Source organism: Cavia porcellus, unplaced genomic scaffold (assembly GCF_034190915.1).
Source record: "Cavia porcellus strain 051 isolate PalLab524CR breed Dunkin Hartley unplaced genomic scaffold, mCavPor4.1 scaffold_9, whole genome shotgun sequence".
Classification (NCBI taxonomy): domain Eukaryota; kingdom Metazoa; phylum Chordata; class Mammalia; order Rodentia; family Caviidae; genus Cavia; species Cavia porcellus.
The window spans coordinates 61,074,642-61,094,647 of record NW_026947492.1 but is presented as its reverse complement, the minus strand read 5'-3'; the positions used below and the strand labels follow the sequence as shown (position 1 = coordinate 61,094,647).

Sequence of the window (20,006 nt, the reverse complement as noted above, 5' to 3'; positions counted from 1 at the left end):
GGAATGAGTTTATATCCTATGATTTTAGCCACTACATTTTCTTATGTTTTTTTTTTTTTTGTACCGGAGATCGAAGTCACGACCTTGCGCTTGCCAGGCAGGCACTTATGCCACTGAGCTAAACCCCTGGCCCAGCCACTATATTTTCTATAATCCCTCCTTTAGTTCTTAGGCTTTCCCCTCTCCAGGACTGAGGTCTATACCTGGAGTTTCATACTGAGCTACATCCACAGTCCTCTTTTTAAAAATTTTTTTTAATTTAAAAAATTAAAAGGGTGAAAGGGCCCCTTAAAAATTATATCCAAAAAAAATTTTTGAGACAGGGTCTTACTGTGTAGCCCAGGCCAGCCTTGAATTCTCCATGATCCTCTTGCCTCATCCTCCCTAGTGCTAGGATCATAGGCATAAATCACCATGGCTGGCCACAGCACTTCTTTAGTTTTGTATTTTCAGACAAGGACCTCACTAAATCCCTGAGTTCCCCAGGTGGGACTCAGACTTGTGATCCTTCTGCCTAGTAGGGCTTCTTTTAAAAACTGAGGGCCAATGGTATTATTCCAAGGAACATGGAAAGTATTATTTCTTGAGACTCCACAGCTGCTTAAATGGTAAGACTAGCAACAGAGTATTTACCTCTTAAAATTTTATAACTTCTTGCCCCACAATCCATTTTATGTCAAGGATAAAACAAACAAACAAACAAACAAAAAAAAACCAAGAAGAAAAAAACTACAACAAAATTTCAAAACACGTCAATTAGGGGGGCAACAATATAACTTCTGAAAATACAATATAGTGGTTAGGACAAAAAAAATGGAAAACCCACCAAAACATGTTAATTGGACCCATTAACATCTAATATTTGGTACTATAAAGAGATAGAAATATAGCTTAAAAACTACGCAGAACCGTAAATATCATATGTTCAATGTGTAATGTGAAAAAACAGATAAATCAAACAAAATACTGATCAATTCTAAGATGGTTCCTCCAGCCAAGTAAGGTGTGATGGTATGCACTTGTAATCTCAAAATATTACTAGAGGTTAACAGCCTTAGTACTTTATTACATAATCATGCCCAATCATCATCAGTTCCTTATAGTGAAATATTTTCCTCTGTGCTCTCAGAGCTCTCAGTATTTAACTATACTGAAGAATTTACCATGCAACGTTATAATTGTCTATAGCACTTTATCAACTTACAGTGTAGGGATTAGCTTTTTTGGCCATTATATTCTTGGTATCTGGTACAGTATCTGATATATATTAGGAACTTTATGTTTTAATGAAGACTTTTAATTGCTTCATGTATCACACAATAATTGTGGTGTAGCTGCTTCTAAGTCTATGTCCTTCACTAAACTGAAATCTTTAAGGACAGTGACAAACATTTATCATCTCAACTCTAAAATTAAAAACAAATTCTGCTATTGAGACAGGTATGTAAAAGATACTTGAATTAAGCTTATCTTTCAATCTTGTTATATAAAATTCCTCTTACTCATTTACACCTAAGACACTTTCCAAAGTAGGTTTTGTAAAGGAAACCAACATTAAGAAAGACAAATAAAAGAAATTTGAGCACACTAGTCCATTCATTGGTCTCCAAGTGGCTTCTGGTGAAATAGCTACTGTTTAGAAAAGCTTCTCTAAAGACTCAGGTGACAAGAAGAACATCTCTTGATTTTTCAAGGAGAAACTGGTACCCTACACAAGAGCTATCATGGCATCTTCCTATACCCCAACTCTAATCATTTCCTACACATACCAAAAAGGCACTTAAGTAAATTCAAGACAAATATTTCCCTTATATCCTATGTGCCAGAGGCACAGCTCCTACTAAACAAGGGAAGCATAAGTTTCTGATTTTTCTTCCAATTCCCTGCTATTTATTCTAAAGTCCAACTCTGAGAAGCAGAAGTATAGTTGGTCTTTCATAAATATCAGCTGGCTGACTGATTCAGCTCTGTATGTCAGTATAACAATGACCAGGAAGATAATTTGGTTTGTGTATTTGTTATGTTCTTCTGAAATCTCAGTTTTTTAGTGCATTGAAACTGCCCATTTAATCTTAGCTCCCCAGAATTTTATGGGTGAAAGGGACCCTTAAAAATTATATCCAAGTGCTCCTTAATGATTGAACACATGAGTGTTCAACTTTTTGGCTTGCTTACATTATCTTGGGCCACATATAAACATATAATAATGTATACAAGTAAGCCTAGTAGTTACTAGGTTGAAATACTATTATCGGTAATCACTGTTTTACTTGCTGTTATGCTTTAGATTTAGAATGTTCCCCCAAATTCTCATGTGCATAGAGGGGGAAATTTTCGGTGGTGATTGGGAGGGGCACTCTACTCATCAGTGGATTCATCCATTAATGAGTTCTACAGCAGACTGTGCTGTTAGGAGGCCTGGCTTCAGGGGCACCAAGGGTGTGACCTGGAAAGGTGTGTCTCCCTCCCTGGTTCCTCCTTTCTCTATCTGCTTCCTGGCAGGTCTGAGGTGAGTAGTGTTCCTCTGCTATGCTCCTGTCACTGAAGCCAGCCGACTATGGACTAAAATTCCTAAAATTGTAAGCCAAATCACTTCCCAAATTGCATCTGATATACATGGGCTTCACTTCCACTGATATTGAGGTGGGCACAGGAGGTGGAGTTAGCATTGCACTGTGCCCTTCCCTATATACCATTTTGCTGTTGCCTACACAGTCCAGGCTCCAGCACCATGCAATCAATTCACGGAAAATATCACTAAAAAATCACACAATAATGTTGAAAGTTTATGATTTTGTAGTACTGTACTGCTAGCTAACCATGTCCTCAGATAGTCTGTGGACTATAGGATGGGCGCACCTAATTTAACCCAAAGTTTAGAAAGCTACTGACCTGCAACTGTGTGTAATGTCATAGGATTCATAATCTTTTAAAGTGGTCCTCTCCCATTATTTCAGATTTGAGACTATCAACTCAGAGCAAGCCACTGTCTGTGCTTCATCTTTATTTAGTATATGTTCTGCTGAAGTAAGCACCTGGGCTTCATTTTTAAGTCCACTGAACTTGTAACTGTTATGAAAGAGCCTGCATGAAGGCAGCCTAGGGTTAGTTTCAGGCACATTTTGTTTGAACAACTGGCCAGCAAAAAAAAAAAAAAAAAAGCAGGCAGGCCTAAGAAAGCAATTAATCTACAGCAGAATGAACCATAAGGCTTTACCTCTTAAGACTCTAAGACAATAATGAACAGGAGCTGAGAAGTAGGTGCCTCTTTTGACAGGTCATTTGTTTCCTAACTTGGCCCATGTCTTCATTTTAAAATGGAGATAACAATCCTTTTTCCACACGGTTTTTAAAGATTCTGTATTTAAAGCATGTAGGATCTCTTGGTAGTCCCTTTTACCAGCCTAATTATTCTCCTTAGAAGTATCTCATCCCTATTACCTGGTGTACAGGACTGAACTCATGGTTTCATGTGTGGTAGGCAAGTGCTCTACAATGGAACTATTCCTCCAATCCTTGTCTTCTTTAGGTCTTTAATGCTGCCTTCTTAATGAGGCCTTCCTTTGCTAACTGATGTAAAACTAACATCCTTTCTTTGCTTCTTTGTTTTATTTTCTCCATTGCCATTATCACCATTTACTACTACATATTATTTATCTAGTTAATCATTTGTCTTACCAAGAAATTATAAGATCCATAAGGCAGGAATTTGTCTTTGTTTTAAATCTGAACAGCTACATCCTGACACAAGAAAGTGCTACATATTTGGTAGGTGCTGAATAAATAACCACTTGATGAGCAAACCAGTATCTTTCTCAAAGTATAGTATCCAAGTCTACATGCAAATATTGGAAGTGTAAAATGACAAATATTAAATACGGGTGGGACAATTTTTTTCTTGTTAATGGAGTCTGGTATTAACATATTTCACTGGAAAAAATATGATTAGGATGTTTTTATTTAAAAAATGCATTTGGCTGGGTGTGTAGGTCAGTGGTAGAACACATGTTTAGTGTGCATGTAGTCCTGTGTTTGAACGCCATCACCACAAAAAAACTAGGGCAAAAAGAAATATCCTTACTAATGGAAATTATGTGATTAAGTAGTTATCTTACTCATCCATACTCTTTTTTTTTTTTTTTAACTCTTACTTGGCCATAATAGAATTTAATTTCCAGACTTAAGATCAGCAGTTAAGTTCAGTTGCTGAGCATGCAATCTTTCTATTAACAACTTTCAAAATGTGAAATCACTTTGGTACTACTCTCTGTACAATGGTATAACTAAATTCTGCTGCTAAGATAAAATTTTTTTTATGTGCCTTGAATTATCTGGGGGAAAATAAGAACCTATTTTTTTTCCATGATAAAAACTTTACCCTCGTATCCAGATTTCTTTTAAATATCTCCATTATCAACCCTGCAATTGATTTATTTTAGTTTTGTAGTGTTGGGTATTGAACCCAGGGCATAGTGCCTACTAGGTAAACATTTTACCACTGAGTGATACCCTTACTCTAAGAATCTAATTTGGAAGTTACTTGGTTGGTTTACATGGCTAGAACTGGAGAAACTTATGTTAAATGAATTAAGTCAGGTACAGAAAGGCAAATACACCTTTTCATTTACATGCAGAAGGTAAAAATGCCCATGTCTAAGAAGTACAGAATTGATAGTGGACACCAAAGCCTATGAAAAGTATGGAAGAGATTGTGAAGGGGGAGGGACTGGTCAATGGGTACAGGGATGTAGTTGGATGGGACAAATTACTTCTAACATTCTGTAGCAGTGGTGGTGAACCACAGCATGTATGCTATCGCAGGCACACAGAGCCCTCTCTGTTGGCATGTGAGTCAAATAGTTGTTTTTTGTAAACTAAAACCTCAGTATTCAGATTTAATTGCTAAACTTTTTTTTTTTTTTTTTTTTTTTTAATGCCAGGGATCGAACTCACAACCTTGTGCTTGCCAAGCAGGCGCTTAGGGTGCTGAGCCAAATCCTTGGCCTTATTCAGATTTAATTGCAGTAGTGGCATTTTGTAATACATAAGTAGGTTTTGGGTTACAGTTTGGGCAGTTGGTCTCTAAAGGGTTTGCCCTCCCTGTTCTACAGAATCAATAAGGTAAGTTTGGTTGACAGCAATTAATTGAACATTTCAACACCGCCAAGAGAGAGCTTCCTAACACAAAGAAATGATAAATGTCTGGGGTGATAGACATACCAGTTACCCTAATTTGATCTTTATCTATTACATACATGTGTAGAAATATCACTTTTCCCCCTAAAATATGTATAATTACTATGTATCAGTTAAATGAGACGTTCTAGACCACAGTAAGGCTTCTCACTTTTGTTTGGCTCTCTAAATCAAACATAAGTTTTGGTTCTTTTTGTAGGCTGGCTAACAAGCACAGCAGTTCCATAAATACAGCTTAGTCTTAGTTCACAAACATATACGTACCTGAAAGAAGGTCTTTGGTAGGAGGGTTGTCTGAAGAAAGAACACATGAGTCACTATGACTCTGGGCAGCTGTCCTAATTTGAGGCTGACATTCAGTTCTGTTGAAAAGGGCTATCTGCTTGTGTGGAGCTTTGGCTTTTACAGTTACAGACTCTAAACTCTGTCCAGAATTAAGACGGTACTGTGGCCCAAAGAAAGAATCCTTTATTGTATCAGAGTTCTCTGCAAAGTACAAGTGGTCCTTCTTCCTGTTTTAAAACAATGAAAATATCAGCAGTGTATAATCCATTGTGGTAACATTCTACTGTCAGAGCTCAGAGGAGGATCAGTGATGGCGATATAGTTTATCTGAGCAGGAATACTTATCTGTAATTTGATTTTCATTTCCTAAATAGAAGGAATTGACGCCCTACCTACACTTGCAGAGTTGTGCCTTAAATAAAACAATAAAATAGAGCTCAACACAAAAAAGCTTGAGGAAGAGGTCAGCACAAAGCCCATTCATAGAGTTACATAAAACAAAAAGCAAAATCGAATCATTTAATTCCACTGTTTCACAAAATAATGCCCTTTCCCTCTTTTCCATATGGACATTTGTCATGACTCATGGTGTCTGTTTTTTTGGTTTTTGTTTTGTGGTACTGAAGATTGAATCCAAGGCTTTCACAATGAGGTACATTTATATTTATATTTTATTTTTTAGTTTGAAGACAGAATCTCACTAAATCAATAAAGTTGCCCAGACTGGGCTCAAACTTACAGTCCTCCTACCTCAATGTCTAGAGTTCTGGGACTACATGTATGTATCTCCAAGTGCAGCAGTAGCATCTGTATATTATTTACTCATATTTATTTGTGTAATGGTTTTACCATTGAATTGTGAATAGTCCTTGGACACAGAAATTGTGTTGTTTGGATTTTGGTACTGGATGTGCTAAACATATGCTCTATTGATAAATTATATCCATGCTCGGCCCCAGGAACTGTGTCTTATTAATTTCTTTGCCCAGTATCTGGTACTGAACTAGGACCATAGTGAGTGCTTAACAGTTAGGTGCTGAATGAGTGACTGTACTTCTCTCTCCATTTAGTTTATCATTTAACCACATATGAAAGGCAGCAATCATGAGTGCAGAAGAAGCTAGCTGACAGACTGACTGGAATTAAGTGTGTCAATTACCTTGGTGTGCTAGATCTGCTACCGTTGGCTGCTAATTCTTTTCCATCAGCTTTGACAGTGGGTATCCCATGAGATCCTGATGGAACCAGAAATTGGTTACTGCTGGATTCTGTATTTTGTGTCCTGTCAGTGTGAAGATGAGGACTATAGCTGTTGTAAGTTTCTGACAGAGGCTCCAGGGAAAGTGAGACCTGAAAGAAACATGTATCAGAAATTTTCTTTAGCATCAACTAATTATAAGAATCCTCTGGTTGATATAAATTAACATCCTCTATTACTATAGATTAAGTCTAACTTTTTACCTCAGAAACTGTATCTTTCACTACACTGCTTGCCTTCATTGCTATCTTAGACAGATAAGCTACTTAAAATTCTTTAAATGTACCTCATATTGCATTGCTTTGCATATATAACTTACTCCAGCATTAACTATTTACACCTAGGTAGAGATGTTATGTTCACTCATTTCTTCATGTTGCAACTTATTCTCTCTCTAGTACTATAACCACTAATTACTGAATACTACAACTTAGGAACTATGCTAAATTATTATAGTCTTATTGGGAAAATACATTAGAATAATTTAAAGATTAAAAAAGCAGAGGCTTAGCAAAGATATTTGCAACTCTTATTTATCATTTTGATTTGATTATGAATTCCTTGAAGGCATGAGTTATCTTCATTTTTTTTGCTTGTTCATTTTTTGAAACAGGGTGTCACTGTGCAGTTCAGGCTGGCCTCGAACTCAGAATGATCCTTCTGCTTCTGCCTCTTGAGTGCAGGGATTACAGGCATGGACCACTATGTCCAGTTCATCTTCATTTTTCTATAGAGTAATTAGTATCACACGCATTACAGTCAAACCTAATATACCCAGTGGCCTGATAAATAGAAGAATGACACAGTATTCTTAGGGTTAGCTACTTGAGAATAGTAAGTCTCTAGTTCTATGTTAGAGATTAATAAGGTCAAGGAGGAACATCAAGATGGAAAAATAGGTTTATGCGAGGCATGGTGGCAAGTACCTACAGTCCTAGATATTCGAGAGGCAGAAGCAGGAAGATTGCTTAAGGAGGAGTTTGGGGCTAGCCTGGGCAAGATGTCAAGTCATAGACTTTGAAGGTTTTTTCCTTTATTATTTCATTCCTATGAATTAAAATACACTAAAGACTTTTCAGTCCTTTGAAAAGCCCAATGGAGAAAAGCCTAATGGACGAAAAAAAAAAAAAAAAAAGCCTAAAGCAAAACACAGAGATAAAATTGAAGAGTATACTCCTAGACAAAAGAATAGCAGTGCTGATTGTTTAAGTCCAATGATAGAGAAAGCAGAAGGAATTGTTTAACCTGCCAAAGACAGTCAAAAAATGGAAAAAATTGCATTTAGATGTTTGAAGCTATCTCTGGGAAGATCAATGGAATATTTTGTGCAGAGAAACTGCCAAAGCATAAACTCAATAAAATATTCTCACAAGGAGAATTCTGAGCAGGTATCAGGTAATATAGACTACTTCAAATCTATTCATTATCAAGATTTTCCTATAAAGATAAATGACAGGGATGCATGGAATAGAACTCTGTGGAGTGATCACTGTAATTTTATCACTTAAAATATTGGCTGTTTGGTCTGCAGCGCGGGCCAGGAGGAGAAGAGAGCTCCAGAGATCTGGCCATGGAGGGACTCAGGCAGCTTATTCACCCGCCCTCTTGTTAAGCACCTGGAGCCAGATCTCCTTCTGCCTGGAGGAGAACCATTACCTGTGAGCCTACTGCCACGCGGGCTGAAAATCAAGCATCCTTCTCCCGCCTGCCCCCTCCCCGCTTAGCAACTGGGTATAGATGTTTCAACATCTCTTGGGAGGATGACCATATGCAGTATAGCAAATATGGGGGATTTCCTTCTATCTTCTGTTTGAAGGCATAGGTTGTTTTCACTGTTTTGTTATGTTTCTTTTGCTCTATTCAGTATTCTCAATTGGTTTTTATAATGTTCTATTTTTGGTTTGATTTTACAATACCTAATTGACTGGACAACTATTGTTAATGTTCTATTTTTGGTTTGATTTTACAATACCTAATTGACTGGACAACTATTGTTAAGTTAAAGAGATATACCATAGTACTTATTACTACTATCCCAGTATCCTACTGTGAAATCCTGTACCAATTTCACTGCATTGTCTCGATTGGCTTTGTTCTGTCTTGTGCTGTTGCATTTTTACTGCTTTCAAAATAAAAAAAAAAATACATGTTAAGACTCATGTATGTGTACAATCTATAAACAGTTTATGAGAACTGATCTTATGACAATTGATGAAATGAACAGATACTTTGAAGAAAAAGAGACACTAAAATACCCAGTGCTGATCCTGGAGTGTCATAATGTGAAACCCAGCAATAGTATTATTCGTTGTTCAGAGTGATATTAGCCTGCTTGGGTTTATTCAATATCAACATAATTGAAGATATGGATAACTGCATGTATGTTTAAGTGTATAGGATTGATAACCATATTTCTAAGTTTTTGTTGGACAGTTGAACAGAACTGTTTGCAGTCTCTCTGTTTGAATTCTCACTTTAAATGTTCCATTTTTGTACCTTAAACAACTGTTTGTAAAATGACAACATCAACTAGTGATTTCTTACTGTTTATTTTTTTTCTATGAACGTATGTACTATTTACCTATTTTCTGTTTTGAGTAGTCTTTCTTTAAATAAAAATTTTTTAAAAATTGGCCGTTCAAATGCAAATGTCAGGAAAAGTTTCATTACCATTCATTGCTTGCCAAAGATAGACACTGAGCTCAAGGAATAAAGATCACATCTCTGATCTTAATAATATTCTGCCAAGTGGCCACTGAGTTTTGCTGTTGCTCCAAGCAGATCAAAACCAGTAAAAAACAAACAAACAAACCCAAAAACTAATTAACTAACTAACTAACTACATAAATAAACCTCACAGGCCTATTCTACCACTGGCCAGTTAAAAAAGGGTCAGAGATCCCCGTTCCAGCTGTGCTTGGAGAACTGTGGAATTTTAAACAAGCAGGCGGGCGCCCACTTTCCCCAGAGCCCAGCCTGTTTGGACCCTCACACCGTCTGGGTGCAGTGGAACAGCTAGGGGGTCTGGGGTGCCTGCATCTGCCTTCCCATGTGTCTGGAGGACTGTGGATTTCTAAGCAAGCAGGCAAGCATCACCAGTTCCAGAAAGTGCCCCGCGCACTTTCCCTGGAGCCCAGCTTGTTTGGGATCCTTGAGCCTTCCTGGTGCAGTGGAACAGCTACGCTGGTCTGAGGCATCTGCATCCACCTCCCCTTTCTGGCTGCGCTTGGAGAACTGTGGAGTTCTAAGCAAGCAGGCGGGCACCCACTTTCCTGGAGCCCAGCTTGTTTAGGACTGTGGAGTTCTAAGCAAGCAGGCGAGTGCCACGGGTTCCAGAGGCCCGGCAGCCTGGGGGAACTGGGTGCCAGAGTCCCAGGAGCTGCGGGCATAGAAGTGGATTTCCAACAGACCCTGAGGAAGCTTTCGAATAACACTTGAAACACAAAAATATAGGAAATTGACAAAACAAAAGACCAAATTACAATCTCAAACCTCAGCCCATCCCAACAAACCCTAGGAGTGATGTATATAGAAGGAAATATATGCCATACACCTCAAATATCAGACATAATAGCAACTGAAATAAATAAGCAACTCTGGGAAGCTTTAAAGGAATTCAAATTAGAAATACTTTCCTAGGTAAAAGAAGAAATGATAAAAGAAATGAAAGAGATGCTGAATATATCTAAAGAAAACACAGTTAAAAAACTGGAGGACCTAAAAAAAAGATAGAATCAATAGATGAGCAATATAAGAAACAAACAGAATACATAAAGCAGATGCACAGAGATATATACAGGAAATCAAAAATTCCACTGAAAGCTGTAAAAACCGCCTCAATGAAAGTAAAGATAGAATTTCAGACCTTGAACACAGGATTGCAGCTAGTGAACAGGAAAGGAAAGATCTTTAAAAAATAACAAAGAAGCAAGAAATAACAATTCAACAACTGCAAGATGACACAAAGAAAAACAACATAAGATTGATAGGGATTAATGAAAAAGAAGGGGGCTACATAAAGGATGTCAAGAGGATATTTAGAGAAGTAATAGCTGAAAATTTTCCACGCATGAGATCAGAAACGGACATCAGGTTGAGTGAAGCATACAGAACTCCAAATAGTCATAACCAAAATAAAACTACACCCAGTCATATAATAATCACCATCCCAGAAATCCAACACAAGAATATATTATTAAAAGCTGTCAGAGAGAAAAGACAGATCACTTATAAAGGAAAACCTATCAGAATCACAGCAGAATTCTCAGCACAAACAATAAAGTCAAGAAGAGCATAGAGTGAAGTACTCCAGATCCTAAAGGAAAATGATTTCCAACCTAGACTGATGTATCCTGCAAAACTGTCCTTCAAAATCGATGGTGAAATAAGATACTTCCATGACAAAGAACAGCTGAAGAACTTCATGACCACCAAGCCAAACCTGCAAAAAATATTGAAAGACAGCTTAGATACACAAAAGAAAAAACCACTAAGCAAAGCAGATAATTAAAGAGAACAGAAAGATAAAAATGCAACAGCAGAAAGATAACATGTCAACAATAAACCACCATATAACAGTTATAACCATTAATGTAAATGGTCTCAATGCACCAATTAAAAGCAACAGATTGGCAGAATGGATCAAGAAACAAAATCCAACCATATGCTGTTTACAGGAAACCGATCTAATCCAGAAGGATACTCACAGACTGAAAGTCAAAGGATGGAAAACAATACTTCACCTGTTTGCAGACAATGTGAACTTTAAACCAATAATGATCAGAAGAGACAAAGAAGGTCTCTACATACTCATTAGGGGAAAACTCCATGAGGAAGAGATAACTCTCTTAAATATATATGCACCAAATTCCAGAGCACCCAGTTACATAAAACAAGTATTAACAGAAATGAAAAATCAAATTATCAGTAACACAATTGTAACAGGGGACCTTAACACACCATTGACACCAAGAGACAGATCAACCAGACAGAAAATCAGCGAAGAAATAACAGAACTGAATCACACCTGTGAACAAATGGACTTGATAGAAACATACAGAGTGTTCCATCCAACGATATCAGAATACACATTCTTCTCAGCAGTACATGGGTCATTCTCTAAAATAGACCATATATGAGCTCACAGAACATATTTAAGTAGATGCAAAAGCGTTGAAATTATCCCTTGCATGTTATCAAATCATAGCGTTTTGAAATTAGAAATTAATGATAAAAGATATTGCAAAAATCCCACAAACACATGGAAACTGAATAACACACTCGAGTAATCAGTGGGTCACAGGGGAAATTAAGAAATTAAACAATACCTACAAGAAAATGAAAATACAGATACAACTTATCAGAATCTGTGGGATGCAATGAAAGCCATCCTCAGAGGAAAACTTATTGCACAGAGTTCCCACATCACGAAAACAGAACAAATACAAATAAATAACCTGATGCTACACCTCAAACAGCTAGAAAAAGAAGAGCAAGTCAAGCCCAAAGCCAAAAGAGAGGAAATTATAAAAATCAGAGCAGAAATCAACACAATAGAGGATTAAGAAAACAATCCAAAGAATCAATGAATCAAAGAGTTGGTTCTTTGAAAGAATAAATAAAAGTGATAAGCCCCTAGGCCATCCTTATTTAAAAAAAAGGGAAGAAAAAGCTCAAATTCATGCAATAAGAAATGAAAAAGGCAAAATCACTACAGACAAAATAGAAATACAGAAGATCATCAACACCTATTTCGAAAACCTCTACTTTCAAAGGTTTGATAACACAGAAGAAATAGACAGATTCCTAGAAACATATGAAGCACCAAAGCTAGATCAAGAGGATGTAAAACTGCTGAATAATTCAATCTCTATTAATGAAATTGAAAATGTAATTAAGTCCTCACCTATAAAGAAGAGCCCAGGCCCAGATGGATTCACTGCAGAATTCTACAAGAAATATAAAGAAGACCTAATGCCGACACTCCTCAAACTCTTCAATGAAATTGAAAGGGAAGCAATCCTTCTTCCTAAGTCATTCCTGGAAGCAAATACCTCTCTAGTACCAAAACCCAAGAAAGACCCAACTAAAAAGGAGAACTACAGGCCAATCTCCCTAATGAACACAGATCCAAAAATCCTCAATAAAATATTGGCAAATAGGATCCAGCAAATCATCAAGAAGATTATACATCATGACCAAGTTGGATTCATCCCAGGCATGCAGGGATGGTTCAACATACATAAATCAATAAATGTAATTTACCATATCAATAAAGCCAAAAGTAAGAATCACATGATCATTTCTATAGATGCAGAAAAAGCTTTCGATAAGGTCCAACATTCATTCATGAAAAGAACTTTACAGAACATTGGAACAGATGGTCTTTACCTCAATATAATAAAGGCCGTCTACTACAAACCAACAGCCAGTATCATACTAAATGGCCAAAAATTGAAAGCCTTTACTTTAAAATCAGGCACAAGACAAGGATGTCCTTTATCACCACTCCTATTTAATATAGTACTGGCAATACTAGCCAGAGCAATTAGATAAAAGAGAGAAATGAAAGGGGTAAAGATAGGAAAAGAAGAAGTTAAATTATCATTGTTTGTAGATGACATGATACTCTACATGGAAGACCCCCTAAACTCATTAAAAACTCTTAGATGTAATAAATTCAGTAATGTAGCTGGATACAAAATCAATACTCAAAAATCAATAGCATTCCTATACACTAACAACAAAATCACAGAGACAGAAATAAGAGAAGCCACACTCTTCCCACTAGCAACCAAAAAAATGAAATATTTAGGAATTACTCTTATGAAAGAAGTGAAAGACCTACACAGGAAAATTATAATACACTGAAAAAAGAAATTGAAGATGATTTCAGAAAATGGAAAGACATGCCTTGCTCATGGATAGGAAGAATAAATGGCCATTGTGAAAATGGCCATTCTCCCAAAACTCTTATACAGATTCAATGCAATCCCAATAAAAATACCATCAACATACCTTATAGATCTAGAGAAATCACTCCAAAAATTCATCTGGAGTGAGAAGAGACCTAGAATAGCAAAGACAGTTCTAAGCAGCAAAGGCAAGGCAGGAGGCATCACAATCCTTGACTTGTAGTTATACTACAGAGCAACTGTAGTAAAATCAACTGGTACTGGAATCAAAATAGAGCCAAAGATCAATGGAATAGATTAGAAGATATAACCACAACTACAAACACACTCAACCACCTTATCTTTGATAAAGGAGCCAAACAGGTTCACTGGAAGAATGACAGTCTCTTTAATAAATGGTGTTGGAAAAACTGGCTCTCCATTTGCCAAAAACTAAAACTAGACCCATGCCTATCACCACGTACTAAATTAAAATCTAAATGGATCAAAGATCTGAATATTAAAACAGAAACACTAAATCTATTAGAAAACAAATTGGGTAGAAACCTTGAAGACATAGGGGTAGGAGGAGAATTTATGAATAGGACTCAAACTGCACAGGAAAAACTTATTGAAAAGTTTCTGCATGTCAAAAATCTCCAGCATAGTGAAAAAAAAAACCCACAAACTGGGAAAAAATCTTAGTGAACTCTCCCTCAGACAAGGGACTTCAGTCTAAAACATATAAAGAATTAAAAAAAACTCAGACCCCCCAAATTCAAAGACCCAATCCAATAATGGGCATCTGAGATGAATACACACTTCTCAGATGAAGAAATACAAATGGCAAATAAATACATGAAAAAATGTTCATCATCATTATTCATTAGAGAAATGCAAATTAAAAACACACTGAGATTCTGTCTCACTCCTGAAAGAATGGCCAAGATTAAGAAAACCACCAACAACAAATGCTTGAGAGGCTGTGGGGGAAAAGGAACTCTCCTGCACTGTTGATGGGAGTGTAGACTGGTACAACCATTGTGGAGGTCAGTCAGGAGATTTCTCAAAAAGCTGAGATTGGAAGTCCCATTTGTTGCAGTTATTCCATTTCTAGGCATATTTGCAGAATTAAAAGCATCATACCACAGTGATATGTGCACCTATGTTTATAGCAGCACAATTTGTAATCGCCAGATCTTGGAAACAACCCAAGTGTCCATCAACTGAGGAATGGATAAAAAAGTTGTTGTATTTTTATACAATGGAGTACTCAGCTATAAAGAATGATCACGTTGAGATATTTATAAATAATGGGCGCAGCTTGAGACCATACTCATAAGTGAAATAAATCAAACTCACATGTGTGAATACCGAAGTTTCCCTAGTGAAAGAAATGATTCAAACATATAAAAGTATGTGATAATCATGATTCCCCATTATGTGGCCTTGAAGCCTTATAAAGTTTTCACTCATTAATTGGAATGGCTTTATTCTGGGCTGCTTGCTATTTTAATATCATCTTGTTTTGAAGTCTCACCAAACTGTTGCTCTTCTGTCTCCATTGGTTTTATCACGTTGTATCTTACTGGATTTTATTATATGTGATAGTATAAACAAAAATTTTTATAGGCAAAGAGATAATATAGAAACCATTGTTCGTTTTCCATTAACTGGTTCTAAATACCCTGTAATATTTTCATCCACTTGAATGGTTTCACACTGTCCTGATATGTTTGATGCTATAGTATACGAAGTTATATTCAAATATTTCAAGGAAAGAGACACTATGGTAACTACTATTAAGTCAGGTTATTTGGTGGTGAAGCACTAGGTTGCTGAAATTGCCATGCTTTGACCTGTATTGTTATGTTGTTATGTTCTCTTTTATCTCAATCTCCCCCTATTCATTAAAAAAATTTATTTATTTTTAAAAATTTTAAATTATTTTTTTAATTAAGGGAAAAAATCAAAAAAATTAGCAGGATATATCATAGTAACTTTTTTGATTTCCTATTAACTTGATTTGAAGCCCTGGATTACTTGCACTATCTTGTTTTGACTGTTTAGACTGTTCCATTCTGTTTGACAGTATCAAGTTTGAGGGTATAGGCAACTAACTACTTTGAAGGCAGTAAGATGCCCATTCTGGTTTGACTATTATCTTCTTTTGAAGTCCTGTAATGTTTTCAATGTTTAGGTTTATTGGTCTTGTTCTCTACTGTTTTGTTTAATTTTATTATACCTAATAATATAGGCAATTCTTTGTAAGGAAGTAAGAGGCATTATGGTAACCATTGTTGATAACCTTGTACTGTTTTTACATCATATGCTATATCTATCCTTTGTTTTGACTGACTGCTTTGTTTTGTCATATTTGGTTTTATTCTCTTCCAAAACGAAAAAGTAGTAAGAACTATGGAAGCAATAAAACCCAAAATGTGTAAATTTTGTTGTAAAAAAGAGAGGAAAAAAAAGTGCTCTAAAGGATACAAATGCAAGTGTGTTTAGGTGTGTTAAGATAGATGACCATATTACTGAGTTTTTGCTGGATCATTGAACACAACTGTTTGCAGTCTCACTGTTTGAATGTCCACTTTGTATGCTTTAATCCTGTAACTTGAACAACTATTTCTACGATGACAATATGTAACCTATTAACTAGTGATTTCTTATCTTTTTTTTGTAATTCTGTATTACTTGTACCCTTATACTGTTTTTTTTTTCTTTTAAATAAAAAATTTTAAAAAAAGGTCAGAGAAAACCTGCACCTTTTCTATCCAGCTTTCATTCAAAACTTAAGGGATACCTGGGATACCTGTTCCGTTTAGACACACAAAGGCATTGATTTGATATTGGTATTAGCTCTGTGATAGGCTGCTGACTGAGGCAAACAGATGACTAAAACATGAACCCTGAGCCAGAGGATTATACCGTTTTGTAAAGGAACTTGGAAAAAAATTGTTTTACTATAAAATAGTAAGAGCTAAGATAAACATATGTAATAGGTGTTATAGAAACACAAAGGGACAGGCTGAGCTTGGGGAAGAGGTGGGGAGGGCGGGGAAGTGCCAGGGATGGCTTTCAGGAGTGGCATACACAACTGAGTGAAGAATCTTAAATGTGAGTAAGTCTGGCAAAGCTGAGATGAGTGGAGGTAAAATAATACAGGCAGAGGGAAGAGCATTAGTCTAAGTTTGGAGGTACAAAATAGAATATTGTTCATCATTGCCAGTCACTTGGACCTCTTCTCCCGGTACTGGGAATTGACCTGTGCTTGCCAAGCAGGTGCTCATGCTGCTGAAAACTATATCCCTGACCCTGCACTCTACTCTTAAACCCTTTGTTTCCCATAAGTTCCAATGCACTGTTACATTCATAGGTCTTCAGATTTTCATTTCTGTTCACCTTAATCATGCTCTTCTCAAATCATTGTTCATCCCTTATATACATTTCTTTGACAATCCCATTATTGAATCTTATTTTTTTTTCTCCTCTTCCCCTTCCTTCTTTTTTTTTTTTTTTTTGGTGATAGTAGAGGTGCTGAGGATCATATACACTAAGCATGTGTTCTACCATTTTCTGTTATGCCTACTACCTGAAAACTTTAATTGGGCATTCTTTCTTAAAAGGTCCTCATCTCCCAAAGTCTTTACTGATGTCCACAACTTTCACTTGCCAAGATAAGGGACTCTGATTATTTCTAGTGTTATCTCCAGACAATCATTCTATTGCCTAAATATAGCATCCTTCATCTGAAGCCATCATCCCCACGTACCATAAATATACCACATGGTTCCCCTATCCATAAAAGAGCAATCTGTAGGGTGCTCATTTTCTTAGCAATGACTCGAGTGTCTCTTTTGTATTAAGTTGCTCACAATTTTCTAAAAGTGCCTATAACATCTATCAGCTATCAGAGACAGTAAGTTATATGTCTAATTCTCAGACATGCTGGTCAACAAAACATTTTTAAAAATTTAAATTATTTAACCATGCTTTAAAAATCATGTCTGAAAAATTTTGGTATCTGATACCTCTTAAAAAAAAACTAGAAGATCTAACAATCTGAGTCCCCATGTGCATGTAGCAAAATTTAGATGGAGTAGACAGACTATAGTTGTAGGTCTATTTGGGTTATCCATTTTCTCTTGAGTTTTAGTACTATTGTTTTTGAATAATTGGCCCATTGCACCTAAGTAGTCCAGTTTATAAATGTAGAGTTGTTTGTTTAATATTTGTTTAATATTTGTGGTTCTGTAAGTACAATCAAGAGGAAAATGGAATACTACTTGTGTCCATGAAAGAACAAAAGATCTGAAACCTGAAAGAAGTGGTAGTCTGTATCTTTATAATGGAAGCAGTTACATGCATGTATTCATGTGTTAAAACTTAGGGAATGGTACTTTTATAAAAATGTTTATTTTATTATAAGAAAATACAAATTTAAAAAAATGTAACAGTAAACTGCAGTTTTCACTTCCACACATTGGGGTGTACTAGTGATTCTGTAAATGAAGTACATATCCTCATTTTTGTGGAAGAGAATAGTCCTAAGGTTAAATACACAAAGAATGACTATGTTAAAAGATACCATTATGAACCATACTATCATAAGAACTATGATCAGTATATGGAAATGATTCATGATAAGAATTAAATAAAAAGAAAGATACTCTCACTATAGTTCTCTCTCATTTCAGGAACAAAATGCCCAACAGGCACAAGTTAAAGGAGGAAAAGTTTATTTTAGTTCACAGTTGGTAGAGGTTTCAGTCCATGGTTGGTTGGCTTCAAGGCAGGGCAGCATAATAAACAGTGCATGGCATGCAGGCAGGAGGCACAAAGCAGCCAGCTCTCCTCTTTCCCTTTTTATTCCATCCAGGCTACAAGCCTACTGGTGTCACTCACACCCAGAACCATGCTAAACCAATGAGCAAACTAATTCAATTATGACACACCCATGATCTAGTCATCCAGTCATGAAGCCATCCTCATGAGCCCATGAGGTTTTGAGGGAGGCATCTAGATAAAAACCACAACAGATACTGAAATTAAGACAGGGCTTAATATACTTATGAAGGGGCCCTAAAATATTCATAATGCTGCAGGTTGGTTTTGATTTGAATTTGATATTCCTGCCAGCTTGAACCACTGGTGAGAGACACATGACCATTCCATTGGGCACCAGGGTCTTTTATTATAATAATCCAAGGAATGGCATTGATTTAGCAGACCAGATGTCATCATACTAGTTTTTTAAGGAAAAAATTAAAATAATAATATATTTAAAAAATTGTAAGCAGCTAATTTGTGGTATAGCAGTTGTAAATGCATATTATATATACCAGCAATGGGGTACTTGTAAGATTTCCATGTCAAAATTTAGAGAACTAAATTTTGATAAACTATTTAAGAATACAAAGCTTTTTAATTTAGTATGTTGAATATAATAATTTTTAAAAACTGTTATGAATAGTATTAATATTTATATTTGGTCAGTATTCAAATTCAAGCAATTAACTACATTTGGTCAATTTATAGCCTTTATTAATTTTATTAGTAAAAAGACTGATAAAAGTGACTAGATCTGTCTGTACCACTGGTGGTACAGCCGTCAATGGGACTGTCATGCACATGCCACTGGCAATTTATACCACCAGAACATGTTAATGCTAATAAAATAAGCAGTATTATTGTGATATCCAGTATTATAGTAAGATTACAAAGTCTGAAGTCTTTTATAGTTATACCAATAGTTTCATTGGTACCAGGGATTGAACTCACAACCGCACATTTATAAGGCAGGTGCTTATGCTGCTGAGCTAAATCCCCAGCCCCTAATAGTTATTAACAGTTTTAAAACAATGCTGAATGAAGCTGGGTACTTGGGGAAAGTAGAGGCAGGAGAACAGAGAATCAGCATGATTCAAGGCCAGCCTGGGGTATATAATGAGTTCAAGGTAAGCCTGAATTATTAAAGGTCTCAAAAAGTTCCACCAAAACAAAACAAAACAAACAAAAAACAAACCACAAAAAACACCATGAAGAATGCATAAAGAGAAAGGTTTGTGTGTAACAAACACTATTTTCATATGCAGTCTAATTAAAATTACAATTATTCACCAATGTTAGACATACGGCTGGAAACTTAAAAGTTGAGTAAAATCATTAATCTATGGCATTTTTCTTTGAGCTGATAAAAACAGACAAAAATAACTGTTTCTTCCTTCTTAATCTGCCTCACACTGTCACAAGATGGAGCAGTTTTCCTGTGGCATACCCTTCATCATGCTGTTTCTGCCTCACAACCAGCTCACCATGGACTGAAACCTTTGAGATTTTTTTTTTTTTTTTGGTACCGGGAATTGAAC

The 20,006-nt window shown here is 36.1% G+C and overlaps 1 protein-coding gene across 6 annotated transcripts in view; it reads right to left on the bottom strand.

Moving 5' to 3' along the window:
* The window catches only part of C2cd3 (C2 domain containing 3 centriole elongation regulator), a 139,080-nt gene that overhangs the window by 102,674 nt on the left and 16,400 nt on the right, over positions 1–20,006 (bottom strand). For all 6 annotated transcript variants that reach the window (XM_063256502.1, XM_013145304.3, XM_013145305.3 and 3 more), the window contains exons 4-5: positions 6,641–6,831; positions 5,461–5,708 (exon numbers count right to left, since the gene is read on the bottom strand). In XM_063256502.1, the coding sequence (XP_063112572.1) occupies positions 5,461–5,708; positions 6,641–6,831 (439 nt within the window). The remainder of the gene's footprint in view (positions 1–5,460; positions 5,709–6,640; positions 6,832–20,006) is intronic.